This window comes from Phycodurus eques, chromosome 19 (genome assembly GCF_024500275.1).
Source record: "Phycodurus eques isolate BA_2022a chromosome 19, UOR_Pequ_1.1, whole genome shotgun sequence".
Lineage (NCBI taxonomy): Eukaryota > Metazoa > Chordata > Actinopteri > Syngnathiformes > Syngnathidae > Phycodurus > Phycodurus eques.
In genome coordinates, this window is record NC_084543.1 from 10,437,655 (window position 1) to 10,460,137 (window position 22,483).

The 22,483-nt window shown below is 41.2% G+C and overlaps 1 protein-coding gene across 1 annotated transcript in view; it reads right to left on the reverse strand.

The window, feature by feature from the left end:
- LOC133417764 (glutamate receptor ionotropic, NMDA 2C-like) overlaps positions 1 to 21,738 on the reverse strand; it is a 50,774-nt gene extending 29,036 nt beyond the window's left edge. Inside the window, exons 1-3 of the mRNA XM_061705851.1 lie at positions 21,607 to 21,738; positions 10,425 to 10,782; positions 9,011 to 9,109 (exon numbers count right to left, since the gene is read on the reverse strand). Of these exons, the coding sequence (XP_061561835.1) occupies positions 9,011 to 9,109; positions 10,425 to 10,766 (441 nt within the window). The 5' untranslated portion in view covers positions 10,767 to 10,782; positions 21,607 to 21,738. The remainder of the gene's footprint in view (positions 1 to 9,010; positions 9,110 to 10,424; positions 10,783 to 21,606) is intronic.
- Between the last annotated feature and the right edge of the window lie 745 nt (positions 21,739 to 22,483).

Below are 22,483 nucleotides of genomic sequence, written 5' to 3' on the forward strand. Positions count from 1 at the left end.
TTAGGTACAAAAGATGCCACCCAGCACCCCAGCCTCGCACTACCGCCGCTCCCCGCCGAGGTAGACTGTAACTCCAGAGTCACACGCAGACTCTAAACGGATTAACACAATAAACGAGAGACAAGACACAAACATTTGCTTTACCATGCCGACGCTAAGTGAATCACGTCGGCCTGAGAACGCTAAATTGATTAACTTCCCGCCAGTCGAAGGATTGGACCCGCAGCGACGCCTCCTCCCTGCTGAGAGCTGCTACTTGGGAGTTGGAACAGGCAACAGCGACACCCACGGGCGACGGAACGACACTACAGACAGGGGTTCATATGACAGTCGGTGACTCGACTGGGAAAAATATCTTGATATATAACGCTGCAATTTTAAATTACGATAACCCGGAAGTGACTTCCAACTCATCGTTTTCTTCTAAATTACGCATAATTTGATGTCTCCCAATAAATGCTACACCTGTATGTACCTTGCAGCATTAATGGTGCCTTCACAGATGTGTGAGTTACCCATGACATTGGCACTAACACAGCCCCATACCATCACAGATGCTGGCTTTTGAACTTTGCATCCATAACAGTCCGGATGGCTCTTTTCCTCTTTGGCCCGGAGGACACGACTTCCACAATTTCCAAAAACAATTTGAAATGTGGACTCGTCGGACCACAGAACACTTTTCCACTTTGCATCGGTCCACCTTAGATGAGCTCGGGCCCAGAAAAGCCGGCGGCGTTTCTGGGTGTTGTTGATAAATGTCTTTTGCTTTGCATAGTAGAGTTTCAATTTGCACTAACGGATGTAGCGCCGAACTGTATTTACTGACATTTGTTTTCTGAAGTGTTCCTGAGCCCATGTGGCGATATCCTTTACACGTTGATGTCGGTTTTTGATGCAATCATGGCACCCACCTGTTCCCAATTAGCCTGTTCACCTGTGGGATGTTCCAAATAGGTGTTTGGTGAGCATTTCTAAACTTTCTCAGTCTTTTTAGCCACCTGTCTCATTATTTTTGGAACGTGTTGCAGCCATAAAATTCTAACTTCATGATTATTTGCTAAAAAAAATCAAGTTTATCAGTTTGAACATTAAATATCTTGTCTTTGTAGTGTATTCAATTAAATACAGGTCAAACATGATTTGCAAATCATTGTATTTATGTTTAACACAACGTCCCAACTTCATTGGAATTGGGGTTGTATTTAAAAAAATATATATATTTTCTCATAATTATATTTTAAATGTCTGAATTAAAAATCTTTCAATAATATCCATTCCATTTTCAAACAACCATTCATACTCACATTCACACAGACAGGCAATTTAGAGTCTTCAATCAACCTACCACGCATGTTTTGGGATGTGGGAAGAAACCAGATACCCGGAGAAAACCCACGCAGGTGGGGCCGGGATTTGAACCCCGGTCCTTAGTGAGCTAACCAGATCGCCCACCGTGCCACCCTTTCAATAATACAGAAGTTAATTTTTACATAATTATTTTTTTAAACATTACAATTTAATTTAATAAAAATACATTTTATTTTCTACCGATTATAGCACATTTCTTTATGTAGGAAATCAAATGAACACACTCAATGACGTTTGGCACTTTATCTATGCTCATTAAGTGTCTGTCTGTGTGAACTAGCTGTACCCTTTCTGTCACGATGTTGCATGTTGTTAGCATTTGTTAGCATATCATCTGTGCATGTGTGTTTGTGTGTTAGCATACATTAGCATATCCACACATAAAGATGGGATGTGATCTTTAAAACCGGCATACGCACTGATTTTGTTTTTCTTCTGTCATCCAGAGTACTACCTCAATGATACATAATGAATGATGTGCGTGTTATTAAATAAATTCGGCATACAAATGATCAAATAATCAAAGCCCAGAAACAGAGTGGTTGGTTGAGTTCAAAGATACATTTCAAGCTGGATATATACTTTTTCCTGTTTAAAAAGCTAATCAAAAAACATGCTTGGGGGCAGATGCATTGAGATGACATTCTTCAAAAAGCTATGCAGCCGCCTGCATAGTTCGTCAAATCCCACAAATCCAAATGCTGCTTTTTAATAAGACATTGTTATTGAATCACATGTAACAGCCTGTTTGGTTGCGTTTCCAGGACACCCAGCTAAATGCAGGATCTGGATGAAGCTATGCAGCCATCTGGATAGTCCATTAAAATCCTCAAAAATCCAAATGCTGCTTCATTGCAACATTGTTGGATGTAATAGCCTGTTCTGGTACATTTGCAGGACACCCAGGTAAATGCAGGCTCTGGAGGAAGCTATGTGACTGTCTGCATAGTCAACCGGCTTGCCTTTGCTCCAAGGAATGCATATTGCTTGTAAAATAACACTATGGTGCAGTTATCTTGAGAACCAAAATGATAATGTAACGCTTTAAAAGTACGTATGACATTTGAGGAAAAGCATTCTGACATGATTTGTAATATTTGGTAGATCTGAAGGTGCCTGTGATGTAAGCAGGTGCAAGAAAGACAGCTCTTAATGCAAAATATTCCCAATCTGATTTGATAGCTGCTGCAAGAAGGCACCTGATTGGAGTAATTTATTTTAATTGCAGCACTACAAGCCCTACATCTACAAGATGTCTTGTCATACATATATATAAAAGTAGTGAGGGTGGGAACACGTAGTGTTAAACTGTCAAAGTGCCTTTTGGGAGCTGACTCTCCTGGGCTTGTCTCCGAGGGCGAAGAGCTGTCATCTCCCCACCCCTCCTCCAAAAACACTCTCACCCTTGAGAGCTGTGAGCCTGAGGAATAGCGAAAGAGTATCACAGCCAGACTCGCCGTCATTCAATTTAATCTTAGTCTGGTGTTGCTCGGGCTTCGCCCCGGGAGGCTGCGGAGCCGCCACGACGTAGAGCGGTCCTTAAAAATAGTACACAAGCGTGTCTGCGTGTCACCGAAGCAGAAGAAAAAAAAAAAAAAAAACTCAACAGAGACTGTGTACTTGATAGTGACAAGATGCATCACTTTAAGAAGCCTGATTAATCTCCAATTAAGTAATCCTAACTAACCCTAGCCCAAACCCAAAACCAAGTTGCCAGCGTTTTAAGCAAGTCACAGCATAATAAACTCCTTGTGTGAAGATGCATCAATGCAGAATTTTGGACCCAGAAGCAAACGGCACAAAAATAGGCCAATAAAACAGAATTTTTTTTTTAACCAAGGGAACACGATAAACGGGGGGGGGGAATACAAAGGGTCGACTAGTAGTTAACAAAACTAAACTCAAACAGGTGGACGTAGCCACAGCGGAAGGAAGACCTCAACGAGAAAAACATACAAATGGAATTTGTATAGAAGAGAATAGAAGAAGAAGAATAGGGCACTAAAGAACAGAAACAACAAAAGTCCTCACGTACAAATGGATGAGCAAATGGTAAGCACAACTAGCTACATACAAGACTAACCAATCAAGTACACAAAACAGGCAACAATATGAAAACAATGAAACAAGCAATGGTGGTGAGCAATACAGTAATCCTACGCCTTCCCCCTGCTTCTGCTGCACCGAAATACCCTGCTGATCGACAGTTGTCAGCAGTTGTGGCGCGGGAGACTCCGCCACTACTGCTCACCAAGGAAACTGGGGAAAGGTATATAAAACTGCACATCACACAGGCATAGAACAAGAACATTACACTTTACATTCTAAAGCTCCCCTTCACATCGCCAACACCTTGGCGTGGTTACAAAGACATAATTAGCAGTCCTGTGGGAGTGTGTGCGTTAAAATAAAATAAGGGTGTACTACTTGGGTTGTTTTGATAATGTATTTACTTTTTTTCTTTTTTACTCTGTACTACTTTCCAAACCCCTAACCTACCGTAACCCTAATCTCACTTTACCCTGCTCTATCCTGACCCAAACCCCAACTCTATCCCTAACATAACCCTACCCTAGCCTGAAACCTACCCTACACCTACCAAGACCTAGACCCTAACATTATATTAAACCTACCCAAATGTAACATTAATGGCAGCCATCTAACCCAAACCCTACTCTATCCCTACCCTAACCCCACTTCTAGTTCAAATCTCTTCCTCCCCTACTCTTATCAACCATAATCCTAAACCTACCCAATCCTACACTACCATATCATTACCCTAACCCCAATATAACTTTAATGTGATCCTTACAGTAAGACTACGCCTACCATCATCCTAAACCTACACTGAAAAAGGTATTTTGAATTGAGTTGTTTCAAACATGTAGACCAGTTGCACATGATTTAAATGTGTTCAACTAACATATATGATTTGATTGTTTTCATGGAAAAGATGGGACAATTACATCAGTTTAACATATTTTTTTCATGTGCAACTGAAAATTAATTAATTAATTAAGTAATCTAATTAGGTAAGTAAGTAGAATCTGGAGTGTGTGTCTTTGAGCATTTGTTACAATTTGAGTCCGCCAGCATGAGATTAGCAGTTTGCTGCACTCTTGGACGAGAAGAGACGCAATGGGTCTCAACGGATCACACCGCCGTTTCTTTTTTTAGAGTTTATTTATTTATTTAATTTTAACAGGACAGTTTGACCTGCTTTCTCCGTTTGTCTTTCTGATCGCTCACTCCTGGCCTCCTCCAAAAAGGAGGCCAACCCCAAAGCCCAGTGGTATTCCCGCCTTAAAAGAGTTTAATTTTTTTTCCACTGGGAATGAAAATTCATTAATTAATGCCAGCCCGCCGACAGACTTCAATTCGTTGGCCCGATAATTTGACAGAGGCGGCAAGGCTGCACATGGCCAGATGTGGCACAGAATGTGTGACCTTGCCACCACTTGTTTGCTAAGACGCTGAAGTCCTGCAGTGCAAATGGAAACATAAAATGGTAGATTTCCTGTGTTTTCGGGCGTGACTTCACAAGACTTTTTTGTGGCTGTACTCATAACAGATAACCCTGCCACATTTCCAGTCACTAGGTGTAACTGGCCGCCAAGGCTGGCTTTTCGGAACATTCCAGTGGCTCTACTGAGTCATTTGCTTCCATACTCCGCCCAAACACAATGACGAAAACTAAAATTTCTTACAATTTAGCATCGCTTATCTGTCTAGTATGTGTGATTAAAATTTGGTAGCATTTGGTAGTTTTTGAAAGAAGTGACCATAACATTGTTGCCATGATCCAAAATGGCAGACTTCCTGTTATGTTATGGGCATGACTGCTTGAGACTTTTTCGTGGGACTTGTCATGACAAATTTCATGTCGCTAAGTGAATGAATGTGAGTGATGGTCTGAATTTTCTAAAAACTACGGGGTGTGCATATGACAAATTTGTAAGTTTTTTGATTATGGAAAAGCTTTTGAAATGGTAAGGAAACCCTAACAATTCTTCGAAGACCTAAACCAGGCTCGAAACCCTACTTTGAAACCCTAATTTGTAAAACCTAACGCTTGCTTCAAACACTAGCTTCAAACCATAACTAAGGCTTGAAACCCTTGAAAACCAAAACTCATGCTAGAAACACTCCTTTGAAAGCTGGACCCTAGCCTGAAGCCCAAATTTGAAAGCCTAACCCTGTCTTAAAACCCCACTTTAAAACTCCAGACCTTGTTTCAAACCCTAACACTGGGATGAAACCATAACCTACGCTTAAAGACCTATTTTGAAACCCTCAGCCTAACCCAGGCTTGCAACCCTGCTTTGAAACCATAACTCTAGCTCAGAACACTAATTTGAAAGACGCACCCTGGCTTGAAACCCAACTTGGAGACCCAGGATAAAGATGTTAAATTGTGCTGCATGCTTTGAATGACAGAAAATAGTAGTGCCATCTGATAGTTTGAGTGTGAAAATTGAAAGTCCAAATTGAAACCTTAACGTAACGCATTGCATTAGTTTACCGGAGCTTTTTTGCAATCGCAATGTTGGCGAGACGAAATATTTTTATATATTTTCTTGTACTCATTGATAATAAATATGCACCTGAAATATAGGGCTAAATTAAAAGCAAAAATGGGTGTGTTATAATCGAGAAATGTAGAAAGGCAATTTTGCCTTAATATAGCTTTTTATGCAGCTCTCGTAATAGATCATATTAGATTGTTCAGGCATATCTAATGAAGTGTCTGGTGAGTATTCAAGGATTCGTAATTCGAATGATGCACTCTACATCTGGATGCAGTCCAAACACACATACATTAGTTGCATAAACAAAGGGCTTAACACGGACTCATTAGACTTCCTCTCCCGCCTTCCGTCTCTGTTGTTTGGCGACCCAGTGCGGGGTGGGTAGCGGATGGAGGGCTGGGGTGCGGCTGCCGCTTCTTTTACCCATCAAAGATGTTCGTCATTGCACATATTGATAATCAACCGCCATTGAGGCGGGCAGAATCAGCCCTTCCACCTGCACTATTGTGTCAAACAGCCTCTTTTTCCGTTCATTCCTAAAAAGACATTTGAATAGTGAACGGATGTTACAAAGCCTTTCTGCTAAATGGATAAGGGGTGAAAAAAAGTTGTGTTTTGGGAGTTTTGCGGGTGACGGATAAGAGCTGCGGGGTAGCCAAAGCCTCCTGAAGGGTCTCATTAAGGCTTTTAATGGGGTCCTGCAGCTCAGACAAAAAAAGGGGGCGAGCAGACGCGCTCTTAATTGAATTCAACACACAAGAGGCATTTATACGTGGGCAAGGAGGGAAAAGCTCTGAGGTACGTAGCTACACCATTAAATACCATCATACATTAGAGGTGTATAGAATATAAAATGCCATGTAAATGTCATACATTGGAGGTGTATAGAATATTAAAAGCCATGTAAATGTCATACATTAGAGGTGTATGGAATATTAAAAGCCATGTAGATATCATATATTAGAGGTGTATAGAACAGTGGTTCTTAAACTTCTTACACCAAGTACCACCTAAAAAATACCAAGTTCTCTAAGTACCACCAGCATGACCAACATTAAAATATAGTACCCTAATAAAGAGCATCAATCTTGATTAGAATGAGAACAGATAAACTTTAATAGCACCGAGCTTTCAGACCTTCTGTTCATCAGCACAAACCGCAAATGCCGTTTGTCACTTTCAAGAACCTGATAATCGCATCCACCTTGTCTGCCTGGTGGAAAGCCTGGCGGCAACGGAATCCCAGCGAGGACCAATTATGTTTTCCCCATTCCCCAATCTGGCATAATCCTGATTTCGAGATTAACAAAATACTTTTTCATTTCAGCGGATGGGAACAAAGTGGAACTGACCACCTAATAGGGGTGTAACGATTTATCCACTACATTGATGTATCGTGTCGATTCCTACGATCCAACTACAACATTCTGTGCTTGGCAAGTTGGCCATCTGGATGACATTTATTGATCTAAAATTGTTTTAATGCGTAATCAGCAGATTTAAAACCTACTTTGAAACTTCAACCCTAATTTGAAACACAAAACCCTAACCAAGGCTTGGAGACCTACAGCGGAACCTCGGTTTATGGTTTAGTGTTAGCCTTGAAAAGAGACACCTCGACTTGAAACCATTCTTTGAAACTCTCGGGTTGGATACCCTAACCCAGGGTTGAAACCCTAATTTGAAATACTAGCCTGAGTTTTAAACCGTAATCCTTGTCTTGAAGAAAGACAATGATTCTGTGGGACTCAATTAAAGACTACTTCTTCCACTGTATGCTATTAATGTGTGTCTGAGTGTTTGTGTGTGTCTACATGTGGGAACTCATGCTAAAAATATAAGGTGTTGATGATGGCGCTTACACAATGAAATGAAGACGTGTGAGGAGATGAAGAGTCGCTTCCCCCTAAAAGCAGAGCAAGAACAATAAAAGACTTGAACATTGTGTCAGGTCTCTCGCCTTCATCCACCTTTAAATGATCACATGCTCGCAGATGACTGATGATAGCTCCTTCATCGTTGTTTTCCCCCTCCCAGTGCCTCGTCCTTCTCCTCATCATTCTTCTTCTTCAAACATCCGCACATTAGAGCAGCTGAATGAGGTCAAAGGCTGCCCACAAACTGTTGGCACGCAAGCCTCTGACTGAAGAGGCGCCTTAAACCACCACACAGCTTCATTAACACTCGCATTCAAGGCGGATTTGCTGGATCTCGTTAGAAGATGATATTTGGAGGATTTTAACCATTCATTGACTTGGAGATGAAACGCGCACACACAAACACACACAATCTAATTTTGTATACACACCGTCATTCACCACAATAGCCTCTCACCCTTCTCATTTCAGTAGTGAGGCACCCTTGCGAAAACCAGTAAAAGGTTGCTTGAAACGCTGAACCAAATTTCAAGAATCCCTAAACCAGGCTATAAAACCTAAATTGAAACCCTGACATTGGCTTGAAATCTTAATTTGAAACCCCAACCCAAGTCTGAAACCCTAAACCAGTCTAACAAACCCTAATTTGAAACCTTAAAGGCCAGAAACCCTGATTTTAAAACATTATCCCACGCTTGAAACCTGGAAACTCGTATCAAACCCCAAGCCAGACTTGAAACCCTACTTCGAAAGCATAACTCTGGCTTGAAAACCTAATTTGGAAACCGAACCATGGCTTGAAACCCTCTTTCAAACCCTTAACACCGGCGTGAAACCCTGAATTGCATTTTGCAAGTCTAACCCTTGTTTGAAAAGCTAAATTAGACTTAACCCTGGCACGAAACTCTCGTTTAAAAGCCCAACCTTGGCTTAAAGCCCTACTTTGAAATAAGCCCTAATTGAAATAATGTACTGCATTAATTTATAATGGTTTTCAAAGGAACATTTTTTTCTTGATCAGAACAAATATGCAATTTTTTTGTTGTTCAAAGCAAATGTCATTTTTTGTGTGTAGCTTTGACAATTTAGATTCATTCAAGGCTGGAAGAGATGACAATTCTATAAAAAAAAAATAAAAAGCAAATTTGACTGAAATTCATTTAACACTGTCAAAACGGTTTGCTAAATAAGAAACCTAAACGGCACTTTACCTCACCAAGCGTGCTAGCCTACCTTGTATGGGATGACCACCGCTGAGCCGCCGCTGACGCCCACGATGGGCAAAGCCGTCTGCGTTGATAGGAAGTCCAGGATTTGCGCCACCTCAGCCACCTGAAGACCCCGCCCCCCCCCCCCACCCAAAAAAAGTCTCATTCTAAATTGTGTCAATGAATCTCGGCCGTGTATCAATTCCCTCAATGCCACTGTCCTCCACAGCGCTATATAAAGACTGACTTATATCGGCTGATTAATGACAAATAAAAGTTACAGTGCACCAGTAAAAGGCAGCAAACAGGGATTGTTTCGCATTTCGGTAAAACAGATGGTAAGGAGAGCGTATGGAGGATTTCGTTTTACAACATTTAACTTGGATAAAAGGAGCTGACAAAGGCTGATGTGCTTTAATGCGGACTCTTTCCATTTTAGCAAGCTCTTGTCGCGTTACAATTGTAAACAGCAATGGCGCATTTCAAACTGAAATAACCTCTTATTCCCAAATATTTGACAGCTCTCTGAGCTTCTCTTCGCTGAAACATTTTGTTCTGTCGTGATAAGTAATGCTAAAAAACAACATTACAAAATAAAAATGGCCCGATAGCAGCTTGCAGAATCATTTGGGAAATTCAACCCCAGAAGTTTTTTTCACTTCAAGATGAAATTCAGTGGTCAAGTTTATCATGAGTAGCTGTAAAAACCCAAAGGGCAGGCCGCCATTTTAGTTTAAAGGAACAATTTAAGTTACTATTCCTTAGAGCTTTTGTCCGATTGGAATTGAATTTGAAAACATACACTAGACAGAGGAGTGAGGCTAAACTGAACCATTTGAGTTTTGGTCATTGTTTGTGGGCTGAGCATGCAACCAATGTTTGTTGGCTCTTTAAATTGCTACGTTGACCACCAATAATGGGCTCAAACCTCCCCTTGACTCTTCTAAAAATTCATAACCCAAAGCCAGTTTCCCTTAGGAACATTACATTCAGTATGGATGTCTATAATGAGTAGACCCATAAAAAAGTATCAATAGTCATGCCTGAAAAGACACAGAAAGTCTGCCATCTTAGTTTGAAACTACAATATAAGGGTGATTTTGACAAAAAACTAACTACTCCTAGAGCTTTAGTCTGATTAGAGGTAAATCTGAACCACATAAATTGTACAAGACTGAGGCGTGAGGCTAAAATGGAAACCGTTTGAGTTTGGGTCATTATGTGTGTGCAGAGCATGAGGCCAAAGTTTGTTGAATATTTTTCCTCCATGACCACCAATAACCCAAAGCTTATTTATTTATTTTTAAATCAAGCTCCAAACCATTTGTGTTTCGACATAATTGCGCATGTGCGCTGTGTGTCAGCGTCATCCGACGTCTCGCCACAAAAATGCAGCTCTATTCACTCAGCGTCACATGACCAAAATTGTCAAATCTCACCTGTGCACTGGCACCCGATCCGACGTCGTCCTCAAACACCACGCCGTGCAGCCTCTCCGTCGCCATGGTGTCACAGAGGCGCGTGAGCAGGTCACGCGGGTTAGTGTCGTTGACCAGCACCGTCACGGGGCTCACCACCACAGGCAGGTCTACAAAGTTCTCACCGCTCAGCCGGCCTCGCACCTCGCTTTGGTAGCTGGAGCCGCTGAACACCACCGCCACGTTGATGGACGAGTGTAGGAGGAGGGGTCGGGCATGGAGGGTTCCCGGGGATGCAATAAGCAGGACGAGGAAGAGCGGGGGCCAGGGAGAAGGTGCAGGGTTTCCCCTGGAAGCGGCCATGTTGGCACCCTACTTCCTGTGTAGATAGTACAATGGCTTTTGTCATGTCCCTGCCCTTTTGTATGAGAGTATTTATTATCTCTGATTTTAGATTCTTGTGGAAAAATCAGAGATGGTAAAAATATTCACACGCTGTACTTGAGTTGAAGTAAAAACACTTTTAAAAAAAAAAGACTTGTAGATGTACCGATTCAACTCCTCTACTTGAGTGAAAGTACAGACCGAAACGTACTTAAATACAAGTTAATAGTGATAAGGATTTTTTTTTCTAACAACTACACAATACCCATCATGATAACTCACAACAACAACTACATAGTGCTTGTACTGAGAAAAACAAAAGCTAGCTAGCATGGAAAAGTATACATACATAAAAATAACCACAGCTTTAAATAAGGCCATGGTTGAGGAATAACTTCCCTGAATCTGTTGTGTCATTGTTGTTGATGCTCTCTGGCTCATGTTCCACCTTACAAGTCTCAAAAGATTTCAGTCAATCAATCAAAAACAAAGCCGCGGAGGATTTAACAGCTCTCAATTAATCTATCTTTTATACATCATATCATCATCTGTGGGTGCTAAAAAAAAAAAAGGAACAAGCCTATTTTGAAAAAGAAAAGAGTAGTAAGTACAGATATAGTATATATGTTTTCAAATGTCAAGAGTAAAACAAAAAAGTCATCAGAAAATTAAATACTTCAGTAAAGTACTGATACCTGAAAAATCTACTTAAGTAGCAGTAACAAAATATTTCTACAACCCAAATTGCAAATGTGTATATGTGTGTCTATCAGTGTGTGTTGGCACATGTAATCTGCCTTAATCCTGCCCCCGGTCTCATGGCGGTAATCACTACTCCAACGCCACGCGTCTACACGGGTGACAGACGAGCCAGAGTGGCGGGTCGTTGATCCTCGATCAGCAGGATTACATTTGTGTGACACCATTGACCAACTTCAGGTTTCCCTGCTACATTGCACGTCATCATTCCCAAATTTTTATTCGATAATTTCTTAAAATGTGTTTGTACGATATGCAGCCAAGTCTGAATTTATAATTGCACAACTTGAGTATAGTAGTACCACAGCACTGAGGTCTACCGGAAGAGATGTGTAGTTAAGAATAAATCCCTGTGACTATTGTATGCTCTGTTTGTGTGTGTTGTTACGCAGTGTGTGGTAAAGTAGCAGTTGTTTGAAGGTTTATAATTAGTGTACCATCTATGCTAATTTCAATTAGCCAATCTATGCCTTTATGCATTATATCTTAGCATTAGGATAGCAGATTTTTGTTTGGCAAAATGATATAGTTTTGTTGAACATTTTGGTGTTTAAATATACAATGTTTAATTCTTTTTAGTTTAGTGTGTCAGTATGACACGAAACTTCAATTGGGAGTAAAAAAACAGCCTTAATGCAAGCACATTTTGCCTGTTATTTGGAGAACTGTGTGAGCAAGAGAGTGAGAACGGGTACCAAGGAATACTATAAAAAGAGTGTGACCCCCAGAAATTGGATCGGTAACACCCTCTAGATGCTAAGGAAAATGTGGCCCCCAAAGCCTGTTTTACTCAAAAACATGAAATTTAGAAGGCATGGCTATCATGAGTAGACACACAAAGAAGCCATGCATGAAAAGTCCCAGGAAGGCTGCCGTTTTGGTTGTAGGCAGCCATTTTAAGGGCACTTACAAAAATGAACTCCTCCTTGGAAATGTTATCAGATTGCCAACAACACATAAACTACAACCCCAATTCCAATGAAGTTGGGACGTTGTGTTAAACATAAATAAAAACAGAATACAATAATTTGCAAATCACGTTCAACCTATATTTAATTGAATACTCTACAAAGACAAGATATTTAATGTTCAAACTGATAAACTTTATTGTTTTTAGCAAATAATCATTAACTTAGAATTTTATGGCTGCAACACGTTCCAAAAAAGCTGGGACATGTGGCAAAAAAGACTGAGAAAGTTGAGGAATGCGCATCAAATGCGCGAAAAGTGTTCTATGGTCCGACGAGTCCACATTTCAAATTGTTTTTGGAAATTGTGGACGTCGTGTCCTCCGGGCCAAAGAGGAAAAGAACCATCCGGACTGCTATGGATGCAAAGTTCAAAAGCCAGCATATGTGATGATATGGGGCTGTGTTAGTGCCAATGGCATGGGTAACTTACACCTGTGAAGGCACCATTAATGCTGAAAGGTACATACAGGTTTTGGAGAAACATATGCTGCCATCCAAGCAACGTCTTTTTCATGGACGCCCCTGCTTATTTCAGCAAGACAATGACAAACCACATTCTGCACGTCTTACAACAGCGTGGCTTTGTAGTATAAGAGTGCGGGTACTAGACTGGCCTGCCTGCAGTCCAGACCTGTCTCCCATTTAAAATGTGTGACACATTATAAAGCGTAAAATACGACAACGGAGATCCCGGACTGTTGAACAGCTGAAGCTGTACATCAAGCAAGAATGGGAAAGAATTCCACCTACAAAGCTTCACCAATAAGTGTCCTCAGTTCCCAAACGTTTATTAAATGTTGTTAAAAGAAAAGATGATGTAACACAGTGGTAAACATGACCCTGGCCCAGCTTTTTGGAACGTGTTGCAGCCATAAAATTCTAAGTTCATGATTATTTGCTAAAAACAATCAAGTTTATCAGTTTGAACATTAAATATCTTGTCTTTATAGTCTATTCAATTAAATATAGGTTGAACATGAGTTGCAAATCATTGTATTCTGTTTTTATTTATGTTTAATAAAAATCCCAACTTCATTGGAATTGTGGTTGTATGATGAAGCTCCCACCGTGAAGAGATACATGGATCCCTCCTACTGGCAGAAATGTGTTAGATTACAGAAATTGCCTTCAAACTCTGTATACTCGCATCATGTCCTCCATCTTTTGCATCTCCCACATTTCGATAGACATTTTGTCCCACCCCTACAAGTTAACCATACGTTGCATCGCTAACCTACATCGACAATACTACATCGTACAAATCAACTGTCAAAACATTTGAATGTGACATCGTTAATTACATAAAAGCAACTCTACAATCCAGAGGCGTTTACTCCCATACCTTTGACTTGACATTGGCTATGCAAGACAGGGGCTCATTAAATATTCACGAGGTCGGCGTTGGGGCTCAGTTGTCGACGGGCCAATCAAGTGGTGCTTTCCTCATGAATGTTAACAATTCCAACTGAACTGACGTGAAAGGACTCCCAGGGAAAGCACTCCGAGTGGAACAAATTAACCTTCACGAGCCCCGGGCTAAACTCTTTAAGGTCGTTAGTGTTAGGTTCTCACCTTGCTTGTTATAAAGACATACACGAGATGAGTTGTGGTTTTGCCCTGACCGTTCTCCATCCACCAATTGGTACTGCGGTGTCTAGCTCCACCCTTTAGTTAGCCAACCACCAACCTTGGTACTGCAACGGGTGCCAAAAAGAAGTAGGTTTTTGTTTTTTAAGTGTACCGTACTGAGCCTTCCTGTGTAGTGTTTGCATGTTTTCCCTGTGTTTCAGTGGGTTTTCTGCGGGTACTCTGTCTTCCAGCCACATCCCAAAAACATCTAGGTCAGGTTAATTTAAGACTAAAATTGTCCATAAGCTTAAATGTGAGTGTGAACGGTTGTTTATCTCAACAGTATGTGGTCTGCGATTGACTGGTGACCAGTGTGTACCCTGACTCACATTCTCCAGCTCAACTGTGACCCTAATGAGGACAAGCAGGATAGATAGAATAGATAGAATTAATGGATTGGTAGATGATTTTGTGTGTCAAAGATTAACTAACTAGAAATGCATTTTTTTTCAAAGGGAATTTGTAAGTAGTGCTAATTGGGATTCGAGGGATGAGATCCTGCCCCAAGTGGAGGAGTTCAAGTATCTTGGGGTTCACGAGTGAGGGAAGAATGGAACCGGAGATCGACAGGCGGATCGGTGCAGCGTCTGCAATGATGCGAACTTTGTATCGGTCCGTTGTGGTAAAGAAGGAGCTAAGCCGAAAGGCGAAGCTCTCGATTTACCGGTCGATCTACGTTTGTACCCTCACCTATGGTCACGAGCTGTGGGTCGTGACCGAAAGAACAAGATGGTTGGTTGGACAGAGCAAGACTTGTTACAGCCACCTCTGACTTGCAAAACACATCTATAGCAAGCTGCACAAATGAATGTACATTCAATAATCAGCATCCCTGGTATGATGTATTGTATTTAAATCTTTTTATGTTATTAATTAATAAATGTTGACTCTGAACTGCTCCATCTGATTTATGTGGAAAAGTTGAGTGGTGTTATATTATGTTTTTGTATAGTATTCTTTCTTTAGTGATAGTGGGGGTAATGGTATTAAAAAGTGGATTATGTCGGGTCGATCCCTCCTGGAGGCCTAGGTACCAAATGTACGGCCCGCCACTGATTCAGGGTGTACCTGTCAGATGGGATAGGCTCCAGCTCATCCACGACCCTAATGAGGATAAGCGGTAGTGAGAAAATGAATGGATGTATGGACCATGCTTGATGGAAATGAATCACCCTGTATTTAAACTGCCATTGGTGACCACTGGTCACATGACACATTAACATGCTCTTTAATCGAAAGTCTTTTGAAGCTCTATCCTGAGCGAATCAATAGCTTTGATATAGCACAGCTCTTTAATATAGTGCAGGTGGGCCCTCTCATAGCCAATAAAGACTTGGCGTCGACATCTTTGATAGTCCACCGAAGTGTCGGCAACGTCCACGGCCATCAGAGACCTCTCGGATAATTAACAACACATCCCCGCTTTCATTCAAAGCAACACCAGAGCGGGTTAAGCGCGTCCTCGCTACTGTTGGCGGGCTATCAATCATTCATCTTAATAAGGTTTTGATGCTCACGGGCTTTGAGGTGCACAGTGCGAAAAACAAAGCGACGGTTATTAGCTGCGAGATCGGCTCTCAAGGATCATGCTTGGAAAAAATGGAAAGAGAAAGAGCCTTTAGTTTTTTGTTTTACACACTAAATTGATTTTACGCTACTTTTCTGCTACTTTTATGCTACTTATGATTAGATCAGTGATTCACAACCAGTAGTGTGTGAAATGATCACATTTCACTTAGTTGGCCCCCCAAAAATGATTCTTTACTACAAATAATGGATCTTTGTTTATCTTTCTATGTCAGTGATGTACAGTGACAGGCAGAACAATTTAATGTTCTTCCGCTAGACAGCAGAAGGTACAATTAATCTGTGTATCAACCTGTTGCCATTCATTTAACAGAACAATAGCTCTGTGTCCAACTAAACAGGCGCAGATTTCACGATGAATACATTTATAAGTAAATTGACATGAGATCATCATTACTACAGTATGCAATGGGGCCTTGAGATACAACTGACCCGATTTATGTTTTTTTGTTGTTGTTGTTGATTTATTTTTTTTGCTTTACTTGGAAGCAACATTTTTGATACGAGGCTTCAAGCCGTTGTCACAGCCAGTTGAAGTTTACTGTCAAAGTAAACATAACACAAAGATAATTACATATTGTGTATTTTAAAAAAAAACGAAAGTCTACTTAGCATAATGCTTACAAACAATGCAAAATGCCATAGATGGGCTAGCAAACAGCATCGGTGTCGCAGTCTTCTAACATTTAGGACACGGATATTTCAACACAAATGGTGGAGCAACACATGTAGACAGATAAAACAATACTCACAGGCATATATTCTTTATCCTCTGCGAAGAATGACTAATATTGCTGCATCTTACTGAGGAGTTCTGACCATCTCCACGTATGTCTGTATTATACTGCCCCAGGTGGCCACACACACACACTGGAAGGAGCAACACAATGTCCATTGAATTGAAGCAACACAAACAATGTGGCAAGAGCTGTTTAATTCTTTACATTCTATTTCATTATGTCATTATTGTAAGTTTTTATGAAGTCATAAAGTGGTATTTTTCTTACTATAAAACATTTAAAACATTTATTTTGGGGGGGGGGGCTGGAATAGGTTGTCATTTCCATTCATTTCAATGGTGAAAAATGATTTGAGAGATGAGTGTTTTGAGTTATGAGTGTGGTCACAGAACAAATAAAACTCATATCCCAAGGTACCACTGGACATAACTTTTGGGATATTTTTGCTTGGTGGTGTGCCGTAAGATATTTCAAATGTAAAATATGTGCCTTGGTTCAATAAAGGTTTGGAAACATTGCATTAGATAGTTTATGGCTACGTGCATAAAACCTTGTACGCTGCATTTGTAAAATGTCTCCTCTTTCCCGCAAGGAATAAACTAGAAAGACAACCCTGCAGATTACTAGTGTGTGTGTGTGTGTGTGCGCTTGTCGAACAACACAAAAATTGCAGCATTGTGCACGTTTAATCTGATGCAAACAAAGCACATTCGATGGCCTTTTGTAGCACAACTGTTGTTAAGATCTATTAGTGCTTTAATAGCAAAATATGGCCTAGTGGCTTCCGCCGGATGTTTTTGAAAATTCACCCCCTGGAGCCAGTTCCATTGAGTAACATAAAATTTGGTAGGCATGTCTGTCATGGGGAGACCCACAAAAAAAGTCTCAAGAAGTCATGCTGTAAAACTTAAGAGAGCTCAGCCATTGTGGTTTTAAGGTGTGGGACGGCTGGCAGAGCCGACCGAAGGGCCGGCTGTTCGAATCCTGTCTCCAACTGTCCGCTTTTGAAATGTCTTTGGGCAAGACACTGAACCCCAAATTGCTTCCAATTGTGGATCTGGCAGCGCCTTGCATGGAAGTAGCCACCTATTGGCATGTAAATGTGTGCGTGAATGGGTGAATGCGAGGTACGAGGTGTGAGGTGAGGATGGGCAAGATCTATTGGTGTTTTACTAGCAAAAGATGGCCTAGTGGCCTCCGCTGGAAGTTTTTGAAAATTTAGCCGCATGAAATTTGTGAGGCACGTCTATCATGAGTGAAAGCACAAAAAAAGTCTCAAGAAGCCATCCCAAGAAGACACAGAAAGGAAGCCATTTATGGTTTGAAGCTGCCATTTCATTTGGCCATTTCGAAGGGTTCTTTCAAATTGGTCCAAGAGATTTTGTCTGATATCTACCAAATTTGAACTCCATGTACCAAGACAGCTGTGCGCCACTAAATTGTGAGGCATTTAAACTTTCACGATTGGTTACATGCAGAACATGGCGCTGAAGTTTGATAACGTGCCATAAAACATAGAATTCTAGTAATTGAGCTCCACGAGGTCTGTGTGGCCTTTCCAGCCTCTGTTCTTACGTCATGACAACCTGTTGGAGGGAAATGCTGGCAGACGTGTTCTGTTAGCGCCTCGTGGGGGACACACACTGCACGCCGCAGCACTACACAGCAGTCAAGTCGTTTACGCGCTAAGCTGCGATGTGATGGAGTCCTCATGCTGAGTCCCTGGAGGCTAGGCAGAGGAAATGAGCGCAGAGGATCTACTTGACGGGATAAGCACCACCATCGTCATCGTCAACAGAGATTTATCAACGTGTGGTGTGCGGACCGTACCTTTTAGCTTTTGAGTATCCGCCAGAAAGAATTAGCTGTAAAAATGACAAATTTATAAAAAAAAAAATAAAAAAAACGCTAAAATCATGACAGAAAAGAAATGTATATATTAAAAAAAAATGTACAGTAATATTTACTTACGTGATCATTCAGTTCAGTTTTACTGTACAATTATGTATATATATATATATATATATATATATATATATATATATAAAAGACATTTCTCTGTAGAATTAACAGATAACTGTAGTATAAACTAGGGCCTGACCAATAGGAATTTTTTTAAGGCCAATTCTGATTCCGATATTTTGCAGAAAAAAATTCTGATAACCGATTAATCCGGTGATTAACTTGAAAAATATATAATGAATACAAGAATTTAACATTATTGTTATTAATAATAATAATGACAGTAATAATTATTGTTATTATTACATGAAATGAATGGCAATTTTCTATTAACTTTTTCCATTTGTTCATAAAATACATATCGACATATTTCTCTCTTAAATTGGCTCAACCACTTAACGACTTGGTGGGAGATGAGTGCAGCTTCACTGCAAGAATTTACATGGAAATCACAACATTGCAAACAAAAATGTCCGATTGTACCACAGACAGTAGATGACTGGACATACACTGTAAGAGACGTCTAGTTTAAAATTGTCATTTCAACTGCAGAAGGTTTTATTTCATGGTGAACAGAAACCATTTTAAAACTCACTCAGTAGTTTTAAGTTCGAAACAAAAATCAGCCCCCGCCGTCAGTTTCACCGATGGACATGAATTTAGGTGGATACGTTTATCATAAAAGCATGCACGAAAAATTCTAAAGAACCCATGCCTGAAACTGAGCAGAAACTCGGCCATTTTGGTCAATTCCAGGGATGGAACTTTGATGAGCTCCTATGAGGACATTCGTCCAACTGAGCCCCCAAATGGAGGCAGGTGTACTACAGAAATGGCCCACGCTAAATTGCGAAACTTTTTTTGCCTACACCATCTAATGTATGGGGAGCATGACGTCAAAGTTTGATGATGATTTCGAGGCTTTTAAGCTTTAACTGGTACTTTTGCTGTGTTACTAGGTTGAGTTAATATCCCTTTAACAAATACTGTATGACAACGGTGACAACTTAGTCGACCAACTCATCCTTCCCATGGCCATACGCTCGTTAGCGCTAGCAACTATCCCACAATTCGAATACGCCAGAGCGTGTCGCCGCCCAACCGCCGAGCTTATTACGGAGACACGTCTGTTGCCACGCGCATTTATCACAATTAGCATTTAAGCGGCTGCTGCAGTATTCCCCCCACAGCCCCGCCCTCACACCTTTCTGCGTGGGGGGGGCCGCTCGAGACGATTTGACAGCTTTACAGGAAATCGTTGTCAGATGCGCAAGATGAGTGACTTTGAGGGGACAATTGCCTTCCTGACACTCAAAAGAAAATTGACACTAAGAGTTCTGCTGTCATTCTTACAGACGCATAAATCTTATTGGGATTCATTCATTCCTGCTTTCGACGAGTTTAGACTTGGATTTAAACCGTGTAAAGTACAATGTACAGTAGTACAAAAAGATCAAATAATACAACTTGGATATGTCAGAAAACCCTGTTTAATAACACTTTAATCAAGGTTTTTGGGGCCAGGGACGAAAGGACCCTCTCATAATCCTTACACCAACCTGTTCGATACTAATTTACGTAAATCACAGGATAAAAGATTTATCAGCATAAAAAAAATGAAAAAATAAATAAATAAAATGGCTCGGTTAGCCCTTGCTGGAATTTTGGGGTAATTCAACCCCTGAAGCCGGTTTAAATTAGTGGTATGACATTTGTCCTAACTAAGCCTTGCTGCATGAACTGTTGAAGCCTGCTTGGATGAGAGGAAAAACGTCTTCAGGGACAGCCATAAAACTGTCCAGTTGCGATCGATTCAATGCCCTGAGAATGATATCACCTGGATGAATGAGAATATTCACAGGCAGATATGAAATTCGATAGGCATGTCCATCATTAGCACACAAGAAATTCTCAAGAACTTGTGGTTGAAAAGTCTTCCATTTTAGGTTAATTTTGGCCATTCCCTTCAACTACAAACTTGTACTGGAGGTTTTGCCTGATAGCTACCGAATTTGAATGACGTATACTGAACAGTTAACATTTTAGTTTTTGTCACTGCATGTTGGCAGAGCATGGAGGCAACGTTTTGATGAGTCGCTGTAAAACATGCAACTCTAAGAACTCAACTAGCAATTTCTTTAATCGAGCCCCTGAAGTCTGTTTGACTTAGTAGCGAAAAATTTAGTCGACATGTCTGTCGTGATCAGACCCACAAAAACATCTCAAGAAGGCATGCCTGAAAAGACAGAGGAAGTTAGCCATTTTGGTTTGAAGCAGCCCTTTTAGGTCATTTTGGACAGTTCCGGGGGTCTTCCAAAAGCAAACTCCTGCAAGCAATCTTGTCTTAGTGTTACCAAATTTGAACCACCTATACAAGACAGATGAGCGACGTTAAACTGCCAACCATTTCATTTTTCATCGCACGGAACTCAAAACAAATCAACTCCACAATGATGAACTTCCTGCACTGAAGTGACTTATACACATCAGCCCACTGGCAAAAATGATATAGATGCAACTGCTCCACTCAGATAACTCTTTCCTTCAAACTCTAAATACAGTACTCACATTAGACGTTTGCTTCTATTTTGACTAGATTTGCCTTTTTTAACCATCTGCGTGTGGTGGGCATAAGAGTGCATCTAGTGCAATGTGATACTTCTATTTATATATATTGAGTGTCGACAGTGATGGAGAAAAATGAGGGCTGTTGGTAGCTACAAATCAATGAGCAGAGTGACGCAACGGTTACCAGCGTGAAACAGTGTGACCATGTCATTCATTTGTAATCCATGACGCTGGGGATGGAAATGTCTAATTGTGAGCACGTTCCACCTCACTTGGGTTTGAATTCCTCAACTGATGTGTGACAGATTGAGTGTCTACGGTAGTGATTACCAACCAGAAATTATTCAGTTTCTCTTAATTGGTCCAAATGTGTTTTGTTCATCTAGCTACGCTAGTGATTTATAGTGACAGGCAAAACAATGAAATGCTCTTCCACTAGAAGGCAGAAGGTACATAATGCACCTGTCTATCCACTTTTGCGATAATTGCTTTGGTCGTGATTGCACCGTGAGATTTCTTCTGATGTAAAATGTTTGCCTTGGCCCAATAAAGGTTGAGAAACACTGGTCTACTGTGGTTGTGTGTGTGTGCGCGCGCACTCACCTGGGCTTCCAGCCGCCATCCAGCGGTAACTCCCGACACTCCATCCCCTACGTCGACACCTTTCCTGACAATCCGATGTCAGACCTCGTGGTACCTGTCGAACTTAAGCGTCCTTGCAAGTGTGTGTTGTCACTCGCTAAATATATGCGTGTGCTTGTGTAGCATTCTTAACTGCGGGTCAAGAGATTGTGCAGACGGGACATCAGTGTGCGTCATGTGCGTGTGTGAATCCCAGGATGAGGAAAGGCACGGCGGGATATGGTAGGAGCAAGGATTTTGAGAGGAAGACTCCAGTTAACACCTTCCTCACTTTTCTCCCACCTTGGTTCTCCCGTTCGCCGTACCCCTTTCCTGTTCCCTTTCTCGGCTCCGATTCAGCTCCTTGGGGTTTGGGTTTGGGAAAAAGTTTTCCATCTTGTACTCCACAGGGGAAAAGAGGATGACGAGCTTCCTGAAGACTAGATAAAAGGAGAATGGGAGTTGGCAACCATACGGAAGCAAAGCTGGTCCAGATGTCGAAGTGAAAAGTGAAACTAGCAGGTCTTCATCCTGTTGAATTCTTCCTTTCGTTTTTTTTATTTCGGGAGGGTTGCAGAGTTTGGCCGTGCCGTAATCCCGCCCGCTTCACCTTTTCATCTTGGCTCCGTGCGCTCTGTCACAGGAGGGGGCTGCATGTGAGTCGGGATAATAATAGTGTGAGGATTTAGCCTCCTCGCTCCTCCTCTTCCTCCCCCCTCCTCCACCACTCACTCCGCTCCGCATTTCCTCAGAATTATTCACCTTTTCTCATCATGTCAGCCCGTCGTCCTGTGTTTTATTTTCTTCTTCCGCTAAATCATCTTCCCTTCCCGTGCCATCAACAGGTCTGAAATGAATG